Genomic DNA, 21320 nt, shown 5'->3' on the forward strand with positions numbered 1-21320 from the left:
CTTCTACAACAACAACAGCAACACTTCCATTTTACCTGGAAGCAATACAATTTTACCGGGATATTGCGGCAAAAATTATTCAGTATAGACAGCTGTGCCAATATGGCGGACTTATTACCTAATGCTACTGTTAGCCAATCAGAAGGCAGTATTTGGTGTTACATTGGAAAAATGCCTCCTTTGTTGTTCCTTGTTGTTTAGATGAGAAAATTTCCATAATGAATTGAAAAGAAGCTTTGGCCTGTTTAGAAATCTCCAACAGCGATCGGTCCATATGACGTAGGACATAAATATTAGTTTTGAAATAAAGATCACGAAGTACAAGTACATATAGAGGAGAAATATGTATATGCTGCAAAGATGAAACATTACCTATCGAATATTTTCTATATATCATTTTATTGACAAGCTGAAAGATTCCAGAACGCTGTGACGTTCTATTTTGCTTTCAGCATATACTAAATGCAACATGGAGTTTCTACTTCAGTTAAAAATGTTGTTATGGAAAAATTATACCTTGAAAAAGCGACGACCGGTAACGTATTGCGCATAGATACTTCTGTATTTTTTTAGTAAAACTATATATGTATATATAAGCCACGTAGCTGGTTGCACATATATTATCTATAAAATGACTTTTGTTTTTACTCTATTTTCTGTAGTTTGTTGTTGCTTTCGAAATCCTTATACCTTTAGTTTTGTTTATGGTATTGATGGGCATTCGTTTGCGACGACAGCCTACAGCAATAGACGAAAGTAAGTTTATATTCAGATTCTAAAGATAATTTTAATTTTGCGATTATACTCAACTCTGTGGCAAATATTTCAGTGTTTAAAATGAGTAATTAGCAGTAGTTTGTCGTTATTCTACCATGAACTAAACAATAAATTCACTAAAAGGCATTGGAAATATTTAGAGATTTGCCTACTATGAAAACTTGTGCTTTTTGTTTTGAATTGTTTTAAAATGTACACAATAGCCTCTAGGGTCTAGAGGCTATAGCCTCTAGTGTGTAAGATAGCGTTTTTATGTGTTGATCGTTTCTGATTTTAAAACAGTTAATTGCCTTTTATTTCATTCTTAAACCGTTTCTTTTTCGTTAAATACAAAGAATTTTTGTATAAGAATTCTCCAAATTCATATTGTTTTTTTTTATCCATGGATATATATGACAGGCCAAGATGCCAATTTATATTTTACTATTCAAACTAGAAAACAGCAGATCTATTCAAATAGCCTACATCCAGGCTATAATGTATGTGAATACAAATTTTCTGACTTGTTCCACAATTCTATATAGTCACACAGCCATATGGTACTGGTTGAGAAACCTTTAATTTTCCTGGAAGGCAATAAATTAATATGCAATGCCCAATCCTGTTATTTCTTTAGATTTAGTGGAGTATTATTAAAAAGAAAAAGTATAGAATATAGTTATAATATTTGCTATTTTTCCCAACATATGATGAGAAACATCTTAATTGAAAAACATGCATTGATATACATCCATTGATATTGACCGCATGAGAATAATCAATATTCAATTCAAGCAGCTGGAAACCCATATAATCATAAAAATCCTGCACAATGACTGATCCCGAAAGAATTTTGCATGGAAATCAGGCAGTGCAAAAATATATTTATGCATCCCAAAATTTGACCCCATGGTGCTCACATTAGAACAATGCTAGAATAAATTCTTTACAATTATAAAATGTAGCATCTAAAAAACTCATCTATGTGTTCTGATCTGGTGATCTGATCCTGTAACTTCTTATTGTTTGGAAATCCCAATAATGTACATGTAAAACATGAAATATCATATAATGTTTATCAGTGTGCTACATGCTGTAGATTACTATCTCTACAGCATGTTAGATATTTTTGGTGCAGATTATTATCTCTGTGTTAGATATATTTGCTGTCAAAGCATTACCTTCAGCTGGCATAATCCCGCTTCTTCAAATGTTCTGTCCAAACAAGACCCAAGACAAACATGGATTTCCAATTTTTCCTGAATCCAAGTAAGCAACTTTAGTTGTCATTCCTGCTCGATATTCTATGATAACTTAAGAGTTTCTTAAGAGTTCCCAGCCAACTTAAGAACAGCTCTTAAGAGTTGTGAACTTCCATCAACTGTTGTCTTTGTGTATGCAATTTGTTCTCTGTTCTTGTAGTCTTTCAAATAACCATCATTTAAACACCCCTTGTAAACTCTTATCAAATTGTATCCCTGTTAATCTGAAATTGTGTTCCTTGAATTCTTACATGTATTACTTCTATTATAGAACACAAGCTCTTTTAATGAACCTCACAATAATATTAAAAAATGTAGACAAGAACCATGGCAAACTTTCACTTCTGGAAGACAATGATCTTGATTATGATTATGATAAAGTTGTGGATGATTTACGCAAAAACAACACATTCACTGACAGAAATATTCCAGGTATAATTATTACAAAATCAGTTGTTCATATTGTGACCATGTTGTCAATTTTGGAGTACCTTTTCACCATCATCAATCGGGTCATGTCTATGTACCCTCTTTAACATGACCAAATTTATGCTCCCATTTTAAAAATATTGATTTTATCTATTTAGATTTCATTTTACAAGATATTTTAAAAGATCCAGATGATTTTAGAAATTTTTTAATAAAGAATTTATCAATGCCTGAAAACATGACACAGGCATTGCTAAATGCCACTGTGAATGGTAGCAAGGTACAACAGGATTTTTAAATTGAGTTTTATGGTCATGATTTGTAGGATTACACCTGGAGTAGGGTGAAAGTTGAAACAATCTAGGTGTGACCACATCAATTTTAATAAACACTATATATTGATGGCAGTGTTTCCACAATTTATTGTTCTGTTGTCATATGTGGATGAGTTTAGAGGAAAACATCAAGAACATTAATTAATGTTTACCCCTCCCTGCATTATGATGATCTTTGCAAGGTAATTTCCTTATATTGTGGAAGTTGTGTTTGATAGTTTGTTTTTTCCCAGGTGTTGGAAATACTTGACTCTCAGAAGTTAAAGCAGAATCCTGCTAAGTATCAAGAAAAGTTGGATAACTTACGCAGGAAATTATTGATGAAAGCAGCACTTGATTCAACTTTCTTGAACAATCCCTTGGCAGTGGGACAGACGGTTACTGATACTATGTACAAAGATGATGATCATGGCGATGTTGATGCCCTTCTGCTGGTACTGTATGCCATTTTTATTAAGTGTAAGGTTGATTATAGGCGTAGCTATACGAGTGCAAATATTAGTTCACATATTGAGTAGCAAAACAAATATGTATAACAGTGCAGGTGCAAGGGAGCAGGTAGCTGTACAACAAGTCCCATGCAGAGATGCTTAATACAACTGTTTTTAGTTGAGCATCCTCATTTACACCAACTGACCCCTAGGTTTTGCGCGAAGGCAAGTTATCACCCATTCCCCTTCATCCTGGGATTGACTGCTTGTATGTGACTATGCAATATGAACATTACTTTCAAATCTTCGTTTGAAAGGATAATTTCTACAGTCCCGAGAAATTAAGCGAGATATCTTGCAAAAAGGAAAAGTTCGACTCCCTCATTCAAACGAACGAAACACCCGAACGACAGGAAGAGTTGAGGAACTACATGTGTCATAATCTGACCAAAGAACAAAAATACAGTTTTTCTCGAGAACTACGGAACCAGATCAACAAGACTGTTGTATACAGGAAGGTAAGAAATTGTTTAACGATGATGACTCTCAAAACGCGAGAAAGTGTTTATCATGAAACATCAGGAAACGCAAGCCTTGGAACGCAAAAAGTTGATTTTGTTTGTATAATACGTACAGTCGTGGCAATACCCTTGTTGTGGGCGCTTTCATCTCAGTAAAGGCAGCAAAGAGACATTTTGTTATATAGACACTATAGACACATATTAAGACACTTACAGCTGGCATAATCCTCAAAGGGGAGCGTGGTTTCGAAAATTAGATTCATAGACATGGTTTTATTGCAATAAAGCTAGACTGATCGCTACACTTGGAATCACAGTTTCAATTCTAGTTGCATTTTAACCCCTGGTCAAGTCTATAAATGTTATTCAAACTATCTACATTCAATCTACAAGCATTTCCCCCAAAGCATATACCATTGTTTTCTATGCTTTCTAGTTTGGTGAAGGTTTTACTCATCCGAAGGGATCAAAGGTAGCGAAGCATTCTTCTAACACTTTATTTCTATTCTTGCTGCGAAGTAATTCAAACATTTGTTTTTGCAAATGAAACATAACAGTATGTATGTTCTTCAGTCTTTTCAGGATAAATATGGTCGACCAATTGCTTCACTGAAACGAAATGTATGTACATATTTTACGGCCGCGTATTGGCGATGCTATCTAGAAACCGCACTTTGTCTTGCTGCTTGAGTTGTCGGAAAGTCCGATGTTACAAAAAGCTTGATTGCCAATTAAACTTTGCCTATCATTAGACTTTTTGCATTCTTAACTCAACAGCAAGACATTTTTCCATCTATATATCATAAAGTAAAAGCGGTTTTCCACTCGGTGGAATTTTCCTACTTAACCAAATTTTTCACTTGAGTTTCTTTCCAAATATGTGAATTCCACCGTAGCGGGTTTCCTTGACTAGTGGCATAATTATTCAATCTTGGGTTTTAATAAGTCCGAAGATACAATCAGGAAACAAGTCACCAGGCTACTGCTAAAGTATGACATTGGTATATTTCAGCTTGAATTATTACGAGAAAACCAAGAAGTCCTCAACGCTGCCGTGGCGATTGCAAACATGCTGCAAATAAACGACTCTTCCAATGGAAACATTGATGAAAGTGATCTCAGAGAGAATGGCAATGTTCGCCTTGCAAAGAAGATATGGAAGGTAAGATTAATCATACCGTAATAATTTCATGTCGAGCAGATCCTAAACACACGAATTTAAGGGACATGTCGCAGACGTAGTGCTCGGAAACTTTCGTCCAATTGGATAATGCTTTTCTATGCTTTCGAAAGAACGAAGCTATGCTATTGGTTGAAACAGAAATGTATTGTAAAGTTCAGCCAATGAAAATCGTTCTTGCGGGGAGCTGCGACCCTACCCAGGGAATTTAATTCAGATGAGGATAGGGCGAGGATTAAGTATTAGATTAGGTTTATGGTTGGTTAAGGATAACCCTAATTCTAAATCCGATCCAACTTAATCACGAGAATTAAATTCGTGTATTTAGGATTTATTAAACATGGAATTATTACCGACTATACCACCATGCTATAATTGCTTGCAAGTGATGGTAGTGATGATGTTATCAATTTTAACGTTCCTTCGATTGTTTCAGGTAATCGGTCCAGTGTTGTGTGGTCCTGACATGACCGAGTATGAAAAAGATCCGTGCCCAGATGCGATGTATTACCATCCGTCAAACACTCGAGCTTTGGTTCTGATGTTGTACGTGATGACCAATAAACCTCTTATTCTGTACTCACCTCGTGGTCCGGCTGTCGACTCGATTGTTAAGAGGGTTAGTATGTGTATAAGTAGTTCCTAGACCAAAGTCCAAGGGGAAATAATGATCATGGGCAATGCAAGACACATCTAGAAATGGGAAAAATGAGCACACAGGGCATAACATGTTTCCAACCACAAAAGTTGACATGTTAGGAAAGTTTTCAACCCATGTCAGAAGAAATACTAATCAAGGCCTGGTCTCTTTCAATACCCGAATTGATATTAGGGACGGGAAACTCATCCCATCTCCCATCAAACTCACCCCTGTCAGCTCCTCTTCCGCCAAAAAGATTGAACTTGTTGTGTAATGTGTCAAAAAATGACGGAAAACATCATTTGCATTTGGTGAAAGATTGTATAGTCTAAAAATGCCCGAATAATCGATATCTCTTTTTAGGCTAACTGGTCTTTTCAAGCCGTAGCAGACAGTATAAGTGCCGGGCATTGGTGGCTTAGATATTCTAAAACGGCACAAATTACTATCAACTCGCCGAGTTTTACTTCCCGACTTAAATATCTGAAGTCTTTCTTCAGACTGTTGCATGACAGCAAATACGAAAGTAATTTTGTCGAAGACTTTGATGTTGTAAGCACAACCAGGAGACTGAAGTTCGCAGATCATGTCGTTCGAACATGGTTAAGTAAGATTGAGAATATTTCACTGGATGTATTTCTGGGCTTCAATACCTCGAGAGAATTGGATAATTTCATGGTGAACAGAAGTAGTATGCCGAGATATCATGGTCGAAAAATCGTCGCAGGTGAGAGTTCTTGCGCTATCAGAATCATTTCATTTTGCTTGCAGACTTCTACTGAATATTTTTTGCAATCGATTGTTCAAAACCGTAACAGCTGTCAGATGTGTATGATGAGCTGTCAAAAGATTGCAGAATGCGTATTCAGAAGAAAAATTGAACTTTTTAAATTTATTCAATAGTTTTCTTTTTGATAGCGATTCAGAAATACACAATTGTAAACCATGCAGTGATCAGATTTTCGGGTTGAAACTTCATAAACACCATTATTATTTTTTAGCGGTATAATTTTCAAACGATGCTTCATAGCAATTAAATACTTGTTATATTTTAGATTACAGTATGTACTTTCTCTATGTGTCTCAGCTAGTAAAAACATTTTTACGCGGTTACGTGGCCCTAAGTCTATTTCAAGTGTTTCTGCTTTCAATGTCTATCTCCTTCACAAAATCGCTAGCTAATACGGGCTCTTTATTGTAGGTATCGTCTTCACGAACATCGAACCAAATGGCACACTCCCACCGCATGTTGAATACAAGATTAGAATGAATAGTTCTTTCACACAAGACACTACTATCATAAGAAGCAACTATTGGCAGCCAGGGCCGGAATGCGAATATCAACCGTATTACTTTCATGGATTTGATTGGCTCCAAGATATATTCGACCGCGCTATTGTGGATGAACAAGTGAATGCTGGCGATAATCTTGCTCCTGCAACGTATCTACAGGAAATACCTTATCCTTGCTACATGAGTGATAGGTAGGTCTACGTGGTGAACATATGGTTGCTCTGAACTAGTGAACTAGCTCGTTATGAAGCAGTTCATTGGCTGGTCTGAACACGTTAACTATAGCTGGTTTCAACCATTGACCTCAAACTCGCTGGGTAAACTGTTGACCTGGCTACTCTGTGTCAATGAACTAGCTCGTATGGACCGGAGAACCATTATTTTAAAACGATGGTTCATAGCAAAATATTTGTTTTTTTAGACTATAGTATGTACTTTCTATGTGTCTCAGCTAGGAAAAAAATATGTAGACTAGGAGAGCGAAGGCTGCGCTGGCTTTTTTACTAGCTGGTATGGACTAGTGAACCAGTTCAGCTAATATAAACCAGTGGTTTCGACCAAAAATTGCTGGTCTGAACCAGTGACTTTAAAGTAGCTGATCAGAATCTGTAATTCACTTGTATGGACCAGTGAACCAGTTCAGCTAATATAAACCAGTGGTTTCGACCAAAAATTGCTGGTCTAAACCAGTGACCTTAAGTAGCTGGTCAGAATCTGTAATTCGCTGGTATGAACCAGTGAACTTTCTAGTTTTAACCTGTGAACTAGCTGGTAAAAGCCTGTGTTCTGAATTCGTTTTACTTTTGTAGTTTTATGTTCGTCATAAAACACATGGTACCGTTGTGTATGGTGATATCCTGGATCTATACTGTCGCAATTACAGTGCAGAATATTGTTTACGAGAAAGAACGGAGATTGAAAGAATTTATGAAAATGATGGGCTTGAGTAATATTGTGCATTGGATCGCTTGGTTCATTACTAGCCTATGCACCATTTCAATCACGGTCGCCCTCCTCACTGTCATATTGAAGGTTAGTCTCGGAATTTGGCTGAACCGAAAAAAATTTCTCCCAACAAAAAGTCAGTAATGGCCGTCCCCTAACACTTCTCATGAACGTTGCAAACACTGTTGTACCCCACTAAAAAAATTTGCACCCTATAGATGAACCTGAGAAGCTCATGCAGGTGTATATCTAATCAAATACAAGCACATGCATCTATACTATATGCCTATGAACATTTTTTTTGTTACAGTATGGTAAAATCCTGACATACAGCGATCCATTTCTGGTGTGGTTATTCCTTCTTGTCTTCGCGATCGCAACTATCGTATTCTGTTTCCTCATCAGCGTTTTCTTTTCGAAAGCAAAGCTCGCAGCCGCTTGTGGTGGAATTATATATTTTCTTACCTATATGCCATTTGTCTTCATCTCGATACGAGAAGACGCCGCAAAAGTTAAGCTGAGTGGACTGACAAAAAGTTTTGCAAGTTTATTCTCCACTACAGCTTTTGGTTTAGCTTCACGATACTTTGCCCTTTATGAGGAGCAGTCTATTGGAGTACAGTGGTCAAACATTGGGAAGAGCCCGGTATGTTGACAAGTTGTAGTAGGATATGGTTGTTCAGAGGCCGATTTCAGCTAACTCTGCATGGGTTAAATTTTAACCTGCTGTTTTTGTCTATGTATTTGTGGATGGCTGTTCTGCTCAAGACTTTGGAAACCAAGTCTCTATTAAACCAGGGCAAATTTCTATGGCAACCCGTTCAATTTGAAAAAAAAATGTTTGGAAAGTTTGATTTGTTGATCGGCATCAACCCGAGGTTGAGATAACCTGTTCTTGAACCACTGGCCCAGCTGGTAATGTATTTTAGATTTCGAAATAGATTTGTGCGAATGGCGGTTGTATAGTTTGCACTCTGGGTACGATGTTAAATTGTAGATTGCATAATCATATATTCGTCTTTTGCCCGGCTGCAAACAAAATTCGGACATTGTGTTTGATTTCATAGTTGAGCGCGCTACCAACACCCACCCAGTTCTCTTCCACGTGGATTTACCTTAATGCACTAGCCATTGTTATTTTATTCTATACTTCTAGCTTGATGGTGATGATTTCAACATTCGTAAAATATTTTACATGCTAATAGTAGACACGATACTCTACGCCATCCTGGTCTGGTATATCGAAGCTGTTCATCCGGGATCATATGGTCTGCCAAGACCCTGGTACTTTCCTTTACAAACCTCGTACTGGTTTGGACATAATACTCGATCGTGTCCGAAATTCACCCGGAATTACATGATGGTGAATGATGATGATGTGCCCCCCGGTGCAACCGGGATGTTGGCCTGTGAGAAAGATCCAACGAATTCCCCCTTGGGGGTAGTCATTGATGGTTTGGTCAAGGTGAGAAATTATGTATTAGGCCGCGGCTAAACGAGCGTTTTTTCTCTCTATGTATGATGTATTATTGAGTGAATTATGTACGCAGTTGTATAAACTTGCATGGCGAAGTTAAGTAGTACCACTCTGTTAAATTTACTCAGAAGTATACACCAGGGGCCAGCTGTTCGAAAGGTGTTTAGCTTAAACGGTGGATAAGTTCAAAATGGAAAACAAAATCATCCATTTGATTTTGTCATCTATCCGAACAACTGAGCTGAAATATCTCGATGTAAATAGTTTAATTGTCAATGGAAGTACATATTAAATGCATAAGATACAGGTTTAGTCATTCACAAGATCTATGAGAGTATTTTTTAATTTTACATGATCTTAATTTATCTTGTTAGGTTTACAAGTCGCGCTCAAAACCTGCAGTTAATCGCTTGACATTGAACCTATTCGAAGGTCAAATTACGTCATTCTTGGGTCACAATGGGGCGGGAAAGACGACAACAATGTCTCTATTGACAGGTCTATTTCCACCAACTCAAGGGACGGCTTACATCTATGGCAATGATATACGTTACGACATGGACGATATCAGAAAGAGTTTGGGATTTTGTCCTCAACATAACGTGTTGTTTGATAGGTCAGTTCACAAGTGCTTCACATTTGTTTGTTTGTTCTGTAGTTGACTGTTTTTGTTTACTTGTTTTGATGTAGGCTAACTGTGGAGGAACATCTCTGGTTTTATGCCAGATTGAAGGGAATGTCGTCTGGGCTGGTATGTGAAGAGGTTGACAAGTAAGTTGATAAATTAAAACATTTGTATGTATAGCAATATGATAGACTAACCAGGGGCCGGTTGTACGAAGGCTGGATAGCGCTATTCACGGGATAGTGATGTTTTCAACCGTTCTAAGAATTCTTGGAAAGCAATCAAATTTCTGCTTTGGAACTTACAATTGATTCAATTGATTTTAACGCTCCTCTCAGTGTAACTACCGCAGAAAACCTGTAAACATAAGTAACATTATTAATACATGCAGAATTACAATTCCAGCATAAGTCATTACTTTGCCCCAGATTTATATCATTGAGCCAAATTTCTGGTATTATTCAAGATAGTTCTAGTATCTAGTCTGACTCTGAAATATTTCCTCCTTTGTAAGATGCATGCAACGAAATAAACCTTAACAATATCTATTTAAAATTATTACTGTCGTTGGCAAGACTGCTTCCGCTAGAACCCAGTAATGGCTATTACCGATTGTTCTTGTACTCATCTGAAAGACGAACTACTGTTGCTGTACAGTCCTAACTGTCCCTTTTAGGTTGGTGATCGATTTAGGTCTGCCTGGTAAACGACACAGTCCTGTATACAGCCTGTCAGGAGGCATGAAACGAAAGTTATCAATTGCTGTTGCATTTGTTGCCAAGTCTCGTATGGTCATCCTGGACGAACCAACTGCTGGCGTGGATCCGTATGCTCGGAGAGCGATATGGGATTTGCTCATTAAGTATAAACAAGGTAGAGAAGAGCCTGATTATTATGACCATCGTTCTGTATGGTTCAGCGTGATTTTGTAATGGGGTTGCAAACCCTTACACGTGGCATTAAAAGAAAACTAGGGGAACAAGAATGACAATGCATGTGTCTTTAGGAGCCAAATATTGCAGCAAAATTGTTGTTTTTGTTTTAACGCAAAAATCATGGTTTTAAAATCTTGGTGTTGTTCTCCAGGATATCCATTCCCAAAATTAATTCAATCGTCTGCTGCTTTTTCGAATCAACATTGGATTTTATTTCCCATACAGATCGAACGATATTGTTATCAACTCACTTCATGGATGAGGCCGACGTTCTCGGCGACAGAATCGCTATAATCTCCGAAGGCAAACTACGGTGTGTTGGCTCATCTTTATTCCTAAAAAGTCATTTTGGCGATGGATATAATCTCTCTCTGGTAAAGAAAACATCTGGCAGCACTCAGAACTCGTTCTCCAACACACCCCAGGGGTCAGTCTCTAACCTAGGTATAATCCCACCTGCCAACACCCCCCAAGCAAGCACCCCACCTATCGTTATCCCTGGGAGCGCACCTTCTACTTCTTCGTTACCTGGAACACCTCCTAGTTTTGATAGTTTCTTGTCATCGAGCCTTGGTTCCAGTCCAAATATGTCTGCACTGTCTCCACTTGCTAAACTATCAAGGCAATCTCCTGGAGGTTTGTGGGTATTTTTTGATTAATATGTACCGAATGGGTTCATGACTCCTAAACTGTTAATTGTTTGTAGAAATATATAAAGCAACATAGCCTTATAGCCTTCTCCGCATCCCCTTAATTCGCTACGCCACTCCTCTTTACTACTGTACATTTCAGTAGTTATGTCCAATCTGCCATCCCATCTGGTTAATTTTACTGACTGTAAAATACAGTGAATCTGGCCCACTTTCCAATATTTTCATCAGTTACATAGATCCTTGAATTACCGAAAAGAGGTTTCGTAAGTTCTTGCAGCTGATCTTTAAATTTCTTCTACACTGTGAAAACCCAGAATCTATTTAATTTTTTTAAGCAATTTTTGTTCATTTTCAGGAAGTAATTTATCCATCGCGGAAGCAAGCACAGAAAATGTGACGTCGTTCGTTCAGAGTTACATTCCTTCTGCTAAGCTAATTCAGGAAACTCGTCAACAACTATCTTTCATCTTGCCCAATAACGTCGTTAAGAGAGATGGCTTTGGTAATTTCTTTTTTCACCTCGAGAAAAACTTAGAGACGCTTGGTTTGAAAAGTTTTGGCATCACCGAAACACCATTGGAAGAGGTAAAAACATTTCAATGTATGTCGTATTTCGTTAGCTAAGACTCATGAAATCATTTATGATCATTTACCAGGGTAACTAAGTATATGACACATAAATTTTTATGCATTTCCAGGTGTTTCTCAAAGTAACTGATATTTCTGGTCAGGACGAAACGGACTCCCTTGCTGATAGCCGTAACGATGACAACGATGAAGCGGTCATTGATGAACTACCTGGCAATCACATGACTAACAGTGTGATTGGGAACTCCACGGAGCCTGATGTGGAAATGATGGATGTTGCAGGTCATTCTGAGGCCGATTCATGGAATAAGCCACTGTTAGAGTTCAACCGTAGAGCACGGAATCAGATAGACGCCGGTAAGCTTTGCTGCTTTGGTCATATTAAATTCCTATGATCTGTAGGAAAAAACAGTCCCCCAAAAAGTAATCTATCATTGTTTTAAAAATAAGTGCATTTTATTTCCACTGCATAGCTCTATCAAGACTATCATCAATGTTAATCCCTTATTGATCAAATGTTAATCAACTATTGCCATTGTTTTATTATTTGAGATTGTTGTGTTTTTTCCAATAGTAAAATATCCATGCTATTACGAGCCAGCTTCTTCGTTTGAATTTTTTCTTCACATTTTGTGATTTATAGTTTTTGTGAAGCGAAGTCAACCTGTACCAATTTCTAGAACCTTTCAACCTCCTCAAACCCACAGCAACGGCATTCAAGCAAATAACATTAGCAACGGCTATAGAGACACCGAGGGAACTCATAACGAGGGATCTGGTTCCGGTAGTCATGTTGTCAGCGGTGCTCTGCTAAAATGGCAGCAATTCTATGGAATGATCGTAAAACGATTCTATCAAACAAGGCGAAATCTTAAAGGTCTGTTTTCGCAATTATTCCTGCCCTCATTCTTCATTACAATCGCAATGGTTTTTGCTCTATCCGTTCCCAAGCCCAAAGATGCTCCTCCTCTTCCGCTTAACACGCGAATGTTTGAAAGACCGAACTACGTGCCGTTTGCAAACGAGAATTCCAGCGATAATTTGGCAGTTGGCATGGAACAGACGCTCACACTTCCCTCGGGCATTGGTAGCTACTGTTATTTAAGAAATCCTTCAGACATTTTGGGGAACTGGAGCTATTCCTCCTATCCGTGCAAATCTGAGAAACCCGACGGTATGAGTGCTTTTAATGATCAATGCCGCGATATCCCAAATTCCGACGTACGGCTGTGTAAGAACGATACTCGCCACCATCATCGATATCCTACCGGGTCCTCGAATAAAGTGACGCATTGTTACTGCGAGCATAATAAACTGAAGTACGTGTGTCCAGTTGATATAACCCACCCAGTACCGAAGGAGATTATTCCTGCAACACTGGATACATTACGTAATGTTACTGGAAGAGATGTCTCCAAATATTTGTTGTATACAACGGAAAGTACCCGCATGGCAAGGTAAGCGAGGTTTAGCCGCACTAATATTTTATGACGTTTAATATATATGTATGTTTAAATACCATGAGAAGGGATGGATTTACTGAAGGGACGTGTAACTCTCCTAGCTAGGCCAGAGGGGATGCAGGAGGTGTGCAAATTTAGAAAACAGTTCAATATTTGGGAAATTATGTAAGGAAATTATAATTGATTAAGTGTACTTGGGGGTTTGTAATCCTATCTCAGGTTCTGATTATCTAGGCCGAACCATCTCATTTTTAAAATTTTTCAAACAAACATACATTCTAATGGACGGCCCTTATATCTGGTGCTTGACTCCACCCCATAGCCAGCGCCAGGCCTGCATCACGGCTACAAAACCGCACTGGATCTCCTAATGATTGTGTAGTCTGCTTTTGTGTTGGTTTCCTTTCCCCTCATTTGGTCGACTGTACGAATGCTCGATGTGCTATATATACATTTTGTCCTATTTCAACCTCATGCACTCTTTCTTAAGCTAGGGGGGCACACCCCTCGCGTCCCCTAATAGGTCCATCTCTGGTGTCCCATGCCATCTCAAATATGACACTGTTCATTTCAGGTATGGTGGTCTGGTGTTCGGGGAAAATGTTACGAGTATTCCTGCTGATTTCAGTAAATTTAAATGTGTGAATATTAATTGTGACACAGTCCAACGTTTAGGAGTCCGAAAAGCCGTGAAGGTATTTGCTTCAATCATTGTGTCTTCGCCTCCAATAACGATTTTCGGTTCTGTTATGAATCGTCTGCGATTTTTGGTACAATTATGAATGATCAATCGGAAGCATAAAGGCCCGTTTACACTTGCAATTTTTGCTGCGATTTTCCTCTTTTGGTAGATGTGGACAAGTAATTAGTTGCGAATGCTCTGATGTGAACAAAACTAATTCAAGAAAATCGCACATAAAATCGCAGCAAAAATTCCAAGTGTAAACTTGCCTTGATTCATCGGTACGTACTCTAATGCCTCGTGTTGAAAAACAACTTCATACACATTTCACGTTTTTGCAGGCGTTATATAACAACAAGGGATATCATTCACAACCCGTATATCTCAACGCTATCGATAACGCTATATTCAGATATTATTATGAAGGAAATCGCGGCGCTTATGGTAAGAAGATGCCATATTATATAGGGTGAATTATTCGTCCTTTCACACTGTTCTAAAATTTTCCCTCCCCTAGCCCCGTAATAATCCGAAAGTCCAAAGAACTCCGCCCTAGTTTCCATCGAGGAAAACATTGAAGTGAACTTTTGTCCCAAATATTATCTTTGTCATAGGTATTAGCGTGACAAACCATCCATTTAATAAATCTGGTGAACGACTTTCATGGGAATACAGGTACAACCTTGAAACAAAAAACGAAATTATTTGCAGTAACTTTTTCCTCTAAATAGTTTTTTATCTAAAGAAACGTTTGCTGAACTAGTTCCTCGTTTTCTTGATCAATTGTCTAATTTCCATTCTTTTTCGTTTGCCAGACGTTCCGGAACAAATGTTGTGATCGCAATATTTGTGATTGTTGCCATGTCCTTTGTTCCTGCTGGCTTTGTTGTATTCTTAGTAACTGAACGTTCAACCAGCTCAAAACATTTGCAGTTTGTTTGTGGCCTTGATCCTAAAATTTACTGGCTTTCTAATTACTTTTGGGATATGGTAAGTTGACGTTCAGGAAAAAAGAAAATCGGGGCTAATAAAACAACCTGATGTAAAACATTTTAGTTAAAAATATTATACTGAATCAGGTAAAAGTTGATTTTGCCCATGAGTTAAAAAGGGTTGGTGTTATCCCTATGTTATGTCCATTTCTTTTTCAGTGTAACTACCTCATTCCAGCTTCAGTATGTATAATAATATTGTACTTATTCCAAGTCCCTGCGTACGCCTCGACTACGAACTTTCCTGCCGTCATTGCTTTGTTTGTACTTTATGGGTAAGTATTTTGATATGTATCAGTATCATATATAGCTACATGACGTGGTGGGCAATCCAAACTTCTCTTCATGTTTGCAATCTTTCTTTGTATAGATGGTCCGTGACACCTCTCATGTATCCAGCATCTTTCTTTTTCAAAGTTCCAAGTACAGCTTTTGTTTTCATGATTGTTACAAATCTATTTCTCGGAATTACCACCACTGTTTCAACTTCAATACTCGAAATATTCGTGAACGACTCTGTAAGTTTATCATTGTAACTTATCCCAACTGGTTTGATTGGTCGAACTATTATTAACTTTATTTCATTAATCTCTCATTTTTTCAAGGTTCTCACGACGATCAACAAAGTTCTTAACATCGTGTCCCTCGCATTTCCAAATTACTGTCTAGGACGTGGCTTGATGAACTTGGCTTATAATGAATTGAAAAATGACTTCTATGTTCAAGTTGGTAGGTAGTTTATAGTGGTCCATTAAGGAGGTTATTTGAGGAGGCTGCAAGTACAGGATTCCTCGTGCATTTTCGCCTTTCCATGCATGCATCATGCACAGCACATTCATATTAATAATAATAATAATAATGCAGGGGTGAGTACTCTCGTGTAATTTGACCATAACGAAAAAGATGACAGCATGTACATTTTACTACAATGCATTGCAAGCATCAAGCATAAATGATTAACAAAGCATGAGAAGAAAATCACCTAGTACAACAAAGAAAATAACCTCCTTTCTCATATCTGTCCTTCAAAAAACTTCAATTCGCTTTTTTAAACGATTTCCGACCGCAGTGCATTCTGGTAAAATGTACATCTGGTAAAATGATCACAATCCCACGAGGGGGGAAATAAGTGCCACCAGGGGGGAAAATAAAATAAGTTTATTATAAAATACATGCAGCCCAGTGTATCAAGGATTTTGAGAAAACAAATGTATAAGACTACGGAAAGGAGGAAAAGAATCAAAGATCATTGAAGATTATAAAGAATATACACTGGTGCAATGTTTTAGGCCAGTCGTACGAAGTAAAATCTCCATTTGAGTGGTCAGTTGTCACAGAAAATCTCGTCTTCATGGCGGCCGAAGGAGTGGTGTTCTTTGCGTTGACTCTGCTGATTGAGTACAATTTCTTCCGAAAACCAAAGTAAGTGAAAAGATGATATATCCAGATGTAACTGCGTATCAAATTCTAACCCTTGTCTTAACTAGTCTCCCACATTTGCACTGAAAGAAAAAAAACTTAGGCGATGTTTTTGGAACATTTAGAAGTCTTCCTCGACCGTCAAATGAGCTTGAGGATGATGAAGATGTCGCCGAAGAGCGCGAAAGGGTTCTGTCGGGGGAGGCCGACGATGATCTTGTTTGTCTTAAGAACTTAACGAAGGTAAAACTAACTAGATTTGTACTGCATATAGCTCTAAGAATGGTAAGGACGGCGCTTCGCTCTACCTCTGAACTTCAGCTAGCTAGCGAAAAGTTCTAGAGCGGTGATTTGCAATTGTTGGTCATATTTACTAAGCTCGGCAGAAGCACATGGCTTCGTTGATCTCGCTAGCATGTAGCCTCTGCTGCAATCTAGTCAATCCAATCACAGCTTCTTCAACAAGGAACTCCGGCAGGAGCCATTTGCTGAAGTAGTGGGTTTCAAGTCCTGCCTATATTTATTAATTGCCAATTCATCTTTATTCCAGGTATATTTCTCTAAGAAGACTGGTAATCATTTAGCTGTTGACCGTTTATGTCTGGGCATTCAACAAGGCGAGGTAGGTTCAATCCAGGTCATCTGAAATGGCGGGAAAGGTCTAGGACTAGTTGTCAAATGAAAATCCATTTCTCGGTTGAAACAATCTAATATCTCTTTAATATACTTTATTTCGATTTAAAATTTGACATCCGAAGTCGTGTGTCCAGTTGTCAGAGCTATAGCTTTTATAACTAAACCATTGCAAAATTTTGTTCAGTAAGAATAACAGAAGATATAGTCGGTTAAATAATTCAGAATGGATTTCTATTTGACAGTCATTCTTAGTGGTGATTGGCTTAAATTTGAGCGCGAAATTGCCGGTATATCATCATTGAATACGAAATCTTGTGTTTAAACTCATGTTTGCTTTCAGTGTTTTGGCCTCCTGGGCGTCAACGGAGCTGGGAAAACCTCAACGTTTAAAATGCTAACTGGAGATACCTCAGTCACAAGTGGAGAGGCATTTCTCAACTCCTACAGGTAACAAAACTTTGTGTCTGCTGAATAGCATCGAAAATTTCACGGACGATTTTTTGGCTTAAAAATCTCCTAAAATCTAGCAACTTCGCTAAAAAATTCGATATTTTAACCTCCGTCCTTTTTTGTATTTCCTAAAATGCGGTTATTGAGTATTAGAAGGCAACTATAAGTACACTGGAAATTGACATCGCACTTTCTTGTTCGAATAATTTGTACTTAGAACAATCATTTTATGTCAAAATACCTCATGCGTGAACGTACATGTTTACTGTTGTTTGTTTGATCTTTGATGTAGCGTACGTGAGGATATCTTAAAAGTCCATCGTTGTATCGGATATTGCCCTCAGTTTGATGCTCTGATTGACGAGATGACAACTAGAGAACATTTGTTGCTCTATGCAAGACTACGCGGAGTTCCTCCTAAGGAACAGAGACAGGTTGGTGCGGACATGTCACACGTGTACAATTATCGACACACCTAATGGATGTTTGGTCTCTCCCTCCCCTCTTCCCCATTGGTTGTGCATGAATATGTTTCTCAGTGACTTGATAGTCCCTCATGCACAGAAGTTCAGTGAAGGTTGTCCCTCAAAGCCCTTTTTTGCGTTTAGTTCTCAGCTACCTACTTTAATACGATATCCTCTCGGGGTAGGTGTGAACAAGTTCGTGGCTTTTAAGTGTCTTTTACAAGTCAGTTTCTTTTCTCCATTTCAGGTTGTTGAATGGGCGATAAAGAAACTAAGTTTAACAAAGTTTGCTGACAAACCATCCAAGACTTTAAGTGGTGGTATGAAGAGAAAACTGTCCACTGCTATTGCTCTTATAGGCGATCCACCAATCATCTTCCTGGTAAGATTTTGCAGATTCGTTTCAAACCCCATAATTCAAGGGCGTTTACGAGGTCTTTCTTAAGATGTCATTGTTTTGCCAATGTAATATATTTAAGACTTTAATGCTCACACCTCTCTATATGGAAGTGAAATGTTCGGATACTTGCATGTCTTCGGATGCAAATATTCTGCGGTCTTTTTAATGCTTTGAAGGATAAAAAATTGACTGATATCGACAAGACTCTTCAATGTATAGTCGATTAGTTTAACAGTTTGCATACAACACTTCTTTTAGGACGAACCGACAACAGGCATGGATCCAAAAGCGCGACGTTTCTTATGGGACACTGTGATCAGTATCGTGAAGGAAGGTCGTTCTGTGGTCCTTACTTCACATAGGTTAGTGGTTGTTATAGTTAAGCAAATACCTTTGTCTGATCTCGTAACATTAGGGTAATAACTGATTACCGCAGCTAGACTTGAAAAAGGGCATTGGAAATGTTCCTATAATGTTTTGATTTGAACAGCCTGCTCAACACTAGAGCTTATGTGTGTTTTACAACAATAGATCGATTTCATAACTAATCCGCGGTAATATATTTGAAGTACTCCAGTTAATATAGTCTAGTTTAGCCGTTCTGATTAAACTAACATACGTGGGCAACACACTAGAATATTCGATTAAGGAAAACGTTGAATTTTCTTTCAGCATGGAGGAGTGCGAGGCACTGTGTACAAGACTGGCAATAATGGTTAACGGACAGTTTAAATGTTTGGGAAGTAGCCAGCACCTTAAGAACAGGTATAGTACTAAATATCATAGTCTGTTTCCAACTACAATGCGACATGGTTTGAACATAGTGATTAATCTTTTTTTAGATTTGGAAGTGGGTACATAATAACATTGAGAGTCAAAGGTGAAAATCCTGATCTTAACACGACGATGACTATCTTTAACGAAAATATGCCAAGTGTGACATTAAAGGTACAGTCTTTTGTGTTGATTCTTTTCTGTGGAGCTAGTCACATGTTTTAATCACATGCCATGCATGTTTATAGGAGAAGCATCATAACATGCTGCAGTATCATCTCCCGTCTGGCACGATGAAACTTTCCAAAGTGTTTGAAGTGATTGAAAACCATCAAGACCAATTACAAATTGAGGACTATTCTGTCAGCCAAACAACTCTTGATAATGTGAGTTTTCTAGAACAAGGGGATCGAGAGTGAAGGAAGTGGGACAGATGGGAGAGGGAGGTGTTGAGTTTGAGTGAGTGAGGGAAGGAAGGTGGCGCAAGCGAGGGGAGGGAGGTACCCAGAAGAAGATGGGATGACGAATCAACAAAAAAGTAAAAGGAAGCAAATTGTTGGTAGGGGGGAGGGGGAAGAGGGCGAGTAAGAAAGGACAGAAATACAGTGCTGTGACACAACAAAGGAAGGAAATTATGTGAAGAGGTATGGGAGGTAGAGACAGAGTGAGAAGAAAATTGGTGATATAATGCGGTTATGTAACGGAAAGTTATTCTTATTATCTTTGGATAAATTTCAGGTATTTATAAACTTTGCTCGACAACAAACAGATGAAGTGGAATTCAAAGATCACAGGGTACGCAAGAGGTCACGTGCCCTACGCAAGCTTCGACTGAGGCTCGGATTGCTAACACCTGGAAGACTGGTAACTAACAGAGACGACACAGTGAGGTTCACCTCTATTGCAGAAGTGGATGATATGGAAGATGAAAATTTTGAAGTCACTTTCTCCCGTAATGTAAGTAAACTCCAGTAATCACACATACAATACACATCCTCCTTTGGCTCCGTACATATGCTTGTTTCATTCCTTATTTACTTTGCCTATTTTTTCAGTCTCAACTTGCATTTTCATCCGGAGTGAATGCCTAAAAAGAACCTCTCAATAATGGAATATGTGTAATAAGCAATAATCTAGTATTTATTAGTGTGAATAAAGAGAAATTATTTCTCAACAGAGAATCGTTGTATATGCGTGGGTTCACATCAGGAGCCTGTGTAGAAATATGTTAATGATTGGTAATTTCGTTCTGCTGTCTTTCTGCCGTCTCATTATATTTTCGTATCACGTGCTGCCTAATCAAATGTATCTAATTTACTTATTAATTCGAATTTACTCTATTAGCTAATAGTATAGAGAAAAAGCTAATCATTACAATAAAATAGCGAACATGTTGCCATGTTGGTGCCGAACCCAACGATTGAAATGTGTTCCAAGTCCACCAACATGGCCGCCGCGTGTTAGACAAAATAAACATTAACGATGGGCAAAGGGTGGGAGGATTAATAGACCTTTCTCATAATGACGTCAGACGCGGAAAACCTGATGTTACATGAAGTTTGATTGACTCGTTAGTTTTGCGGAGCCAATCAAACTTCGTGTAACATCAAGCTTTCTGCGTTTGACGTCATTATGAGAAAGTTCTCTTACACAAGGTGTGTAGTGTATATTTGATATTGTTATAACTGTTGATTATTTCTGAAATACGGTTAGGTATTTGTTATTTATAGTATTACAGATCCTGTATTTACATTTGGGCTGAGAGCAGAGTATTTTATTGAAAATAAAATATATTTTTTAGAGTATAGCTAGACGAAACAAATATATGTAGTGGTCTTATGCTTGTCTTTTGTCTGTTTTTCTGATCTTGTTTCGTTATAACTGAAATTCTGTCTGGATGGTGACCTCGACAAATAGCATAGAAATTGATTATTTCATGGTGTACAGTGTGTATAAAAAAAATTCGAATC

The 21320-nt window shown here is 38.0% G+C and overlaps 1 protein-coding gene across 1 annotated transcript; it reads left to right on the forward strand.

Annotated features, from left to right (window-relative positions):
- The first annotated feature begins 204 nt into the window (after positions 1 to 204).
- Positions 205 to 21189, forward strand: LOC114530863 (ATP-binding cassette sub-family A member 2-like). The gene is made up of 42 exons (XM_028552453.1): positions 205 to 535; positions 663 to 756; positions 1914 to 2025; positions 2290 to 2450; positions 2606 to 2727; positions 3016 to 3216; positions 3531 to 3731; positions 4171 to 4206; positions 4308 to 4355; positions 4747 to 4896; positions 5351 to 5533; positions 5918 to 6281; positions 6756 to 7038; positions 7657 to 7879; positions 8103 to 8438; positions 8949 to 9257; positions 9644 to 9885; positions 9960 to 10040; positions 10571 to 10767; positions 11055 to 11465; positions 11838 to 12067; positions 12181 to 12427; positions 12714 to 13527; positions 14108 to 14228; positions 14557 to 14659; positions 14830 to 14890; positions 15031 to 15205; positions 15367 to 15482; positions 15578 to 15725; positions 15813 to 15936; positions 16497 to 16629; positions 16752 to 16869; positions 17177 to 17248; positions 17603 to 17709; positions 18005 to 18146; positions 18424 to 18558; positions 18835 to 18938; positions 19249 to 19341; positions 19419 to 19524; positions 19599 to 19736; positions 20089 to 20307; positions 20406 to 21189. Exons 1-42 carry the CDS (start codon positions 470 to 472, stop codon positions 20439 to 20441), a joined length of 7362 nt encoding a protein of 2453 aa, XP_028408254.1. The 5' UTR covers positions 205 to 469; the 3' UTR covers positions 20442 to 21189.
- Positions 21190 to 21320: the final 131 nt, after the last annotated feature.

The sequence above is a fragment of the Dendronephthya gigantea genome, unplaced genomic scaffold (assembly GCF_004324835.1).
Source record: "Dendronephthya gigantea isolate DGI-Jeju-01 unplaced genomic scaffold, DenGig_1.0 000067F, whole genome shotgun sequence".
NCBI classification, from domain to species: Eukaryota; Metazoa; Cnidaria; class Anthozoa; order Malacalcyonacea; family Nephtheidae; genus Dendronephthya; species Dendronephthya gigantea.

Coding starts and splice junctions, on each gene's coding strand:
- LOC114530863 (XM_028552453.1), top strand. CDS start 470: ATGGAGTTTCTACTTCAGTTAAAAATGTTGTTATGGAAAAATTATACC. Junction 4,897..5,350: donor TTGCAAAGAAGATATGGAAG/GTAAGATTAATC, acceptor CGATTGTTTCAG/GTAATCGGTCCAGTGTTGTG. Junction 14,229..14,556: donor GAGTCCGAAAAGCCGTGAAG/GTATTTGCTTCA, acceptor ACGTTTTTGCAG/GCGTTATATAACAACAAGGG.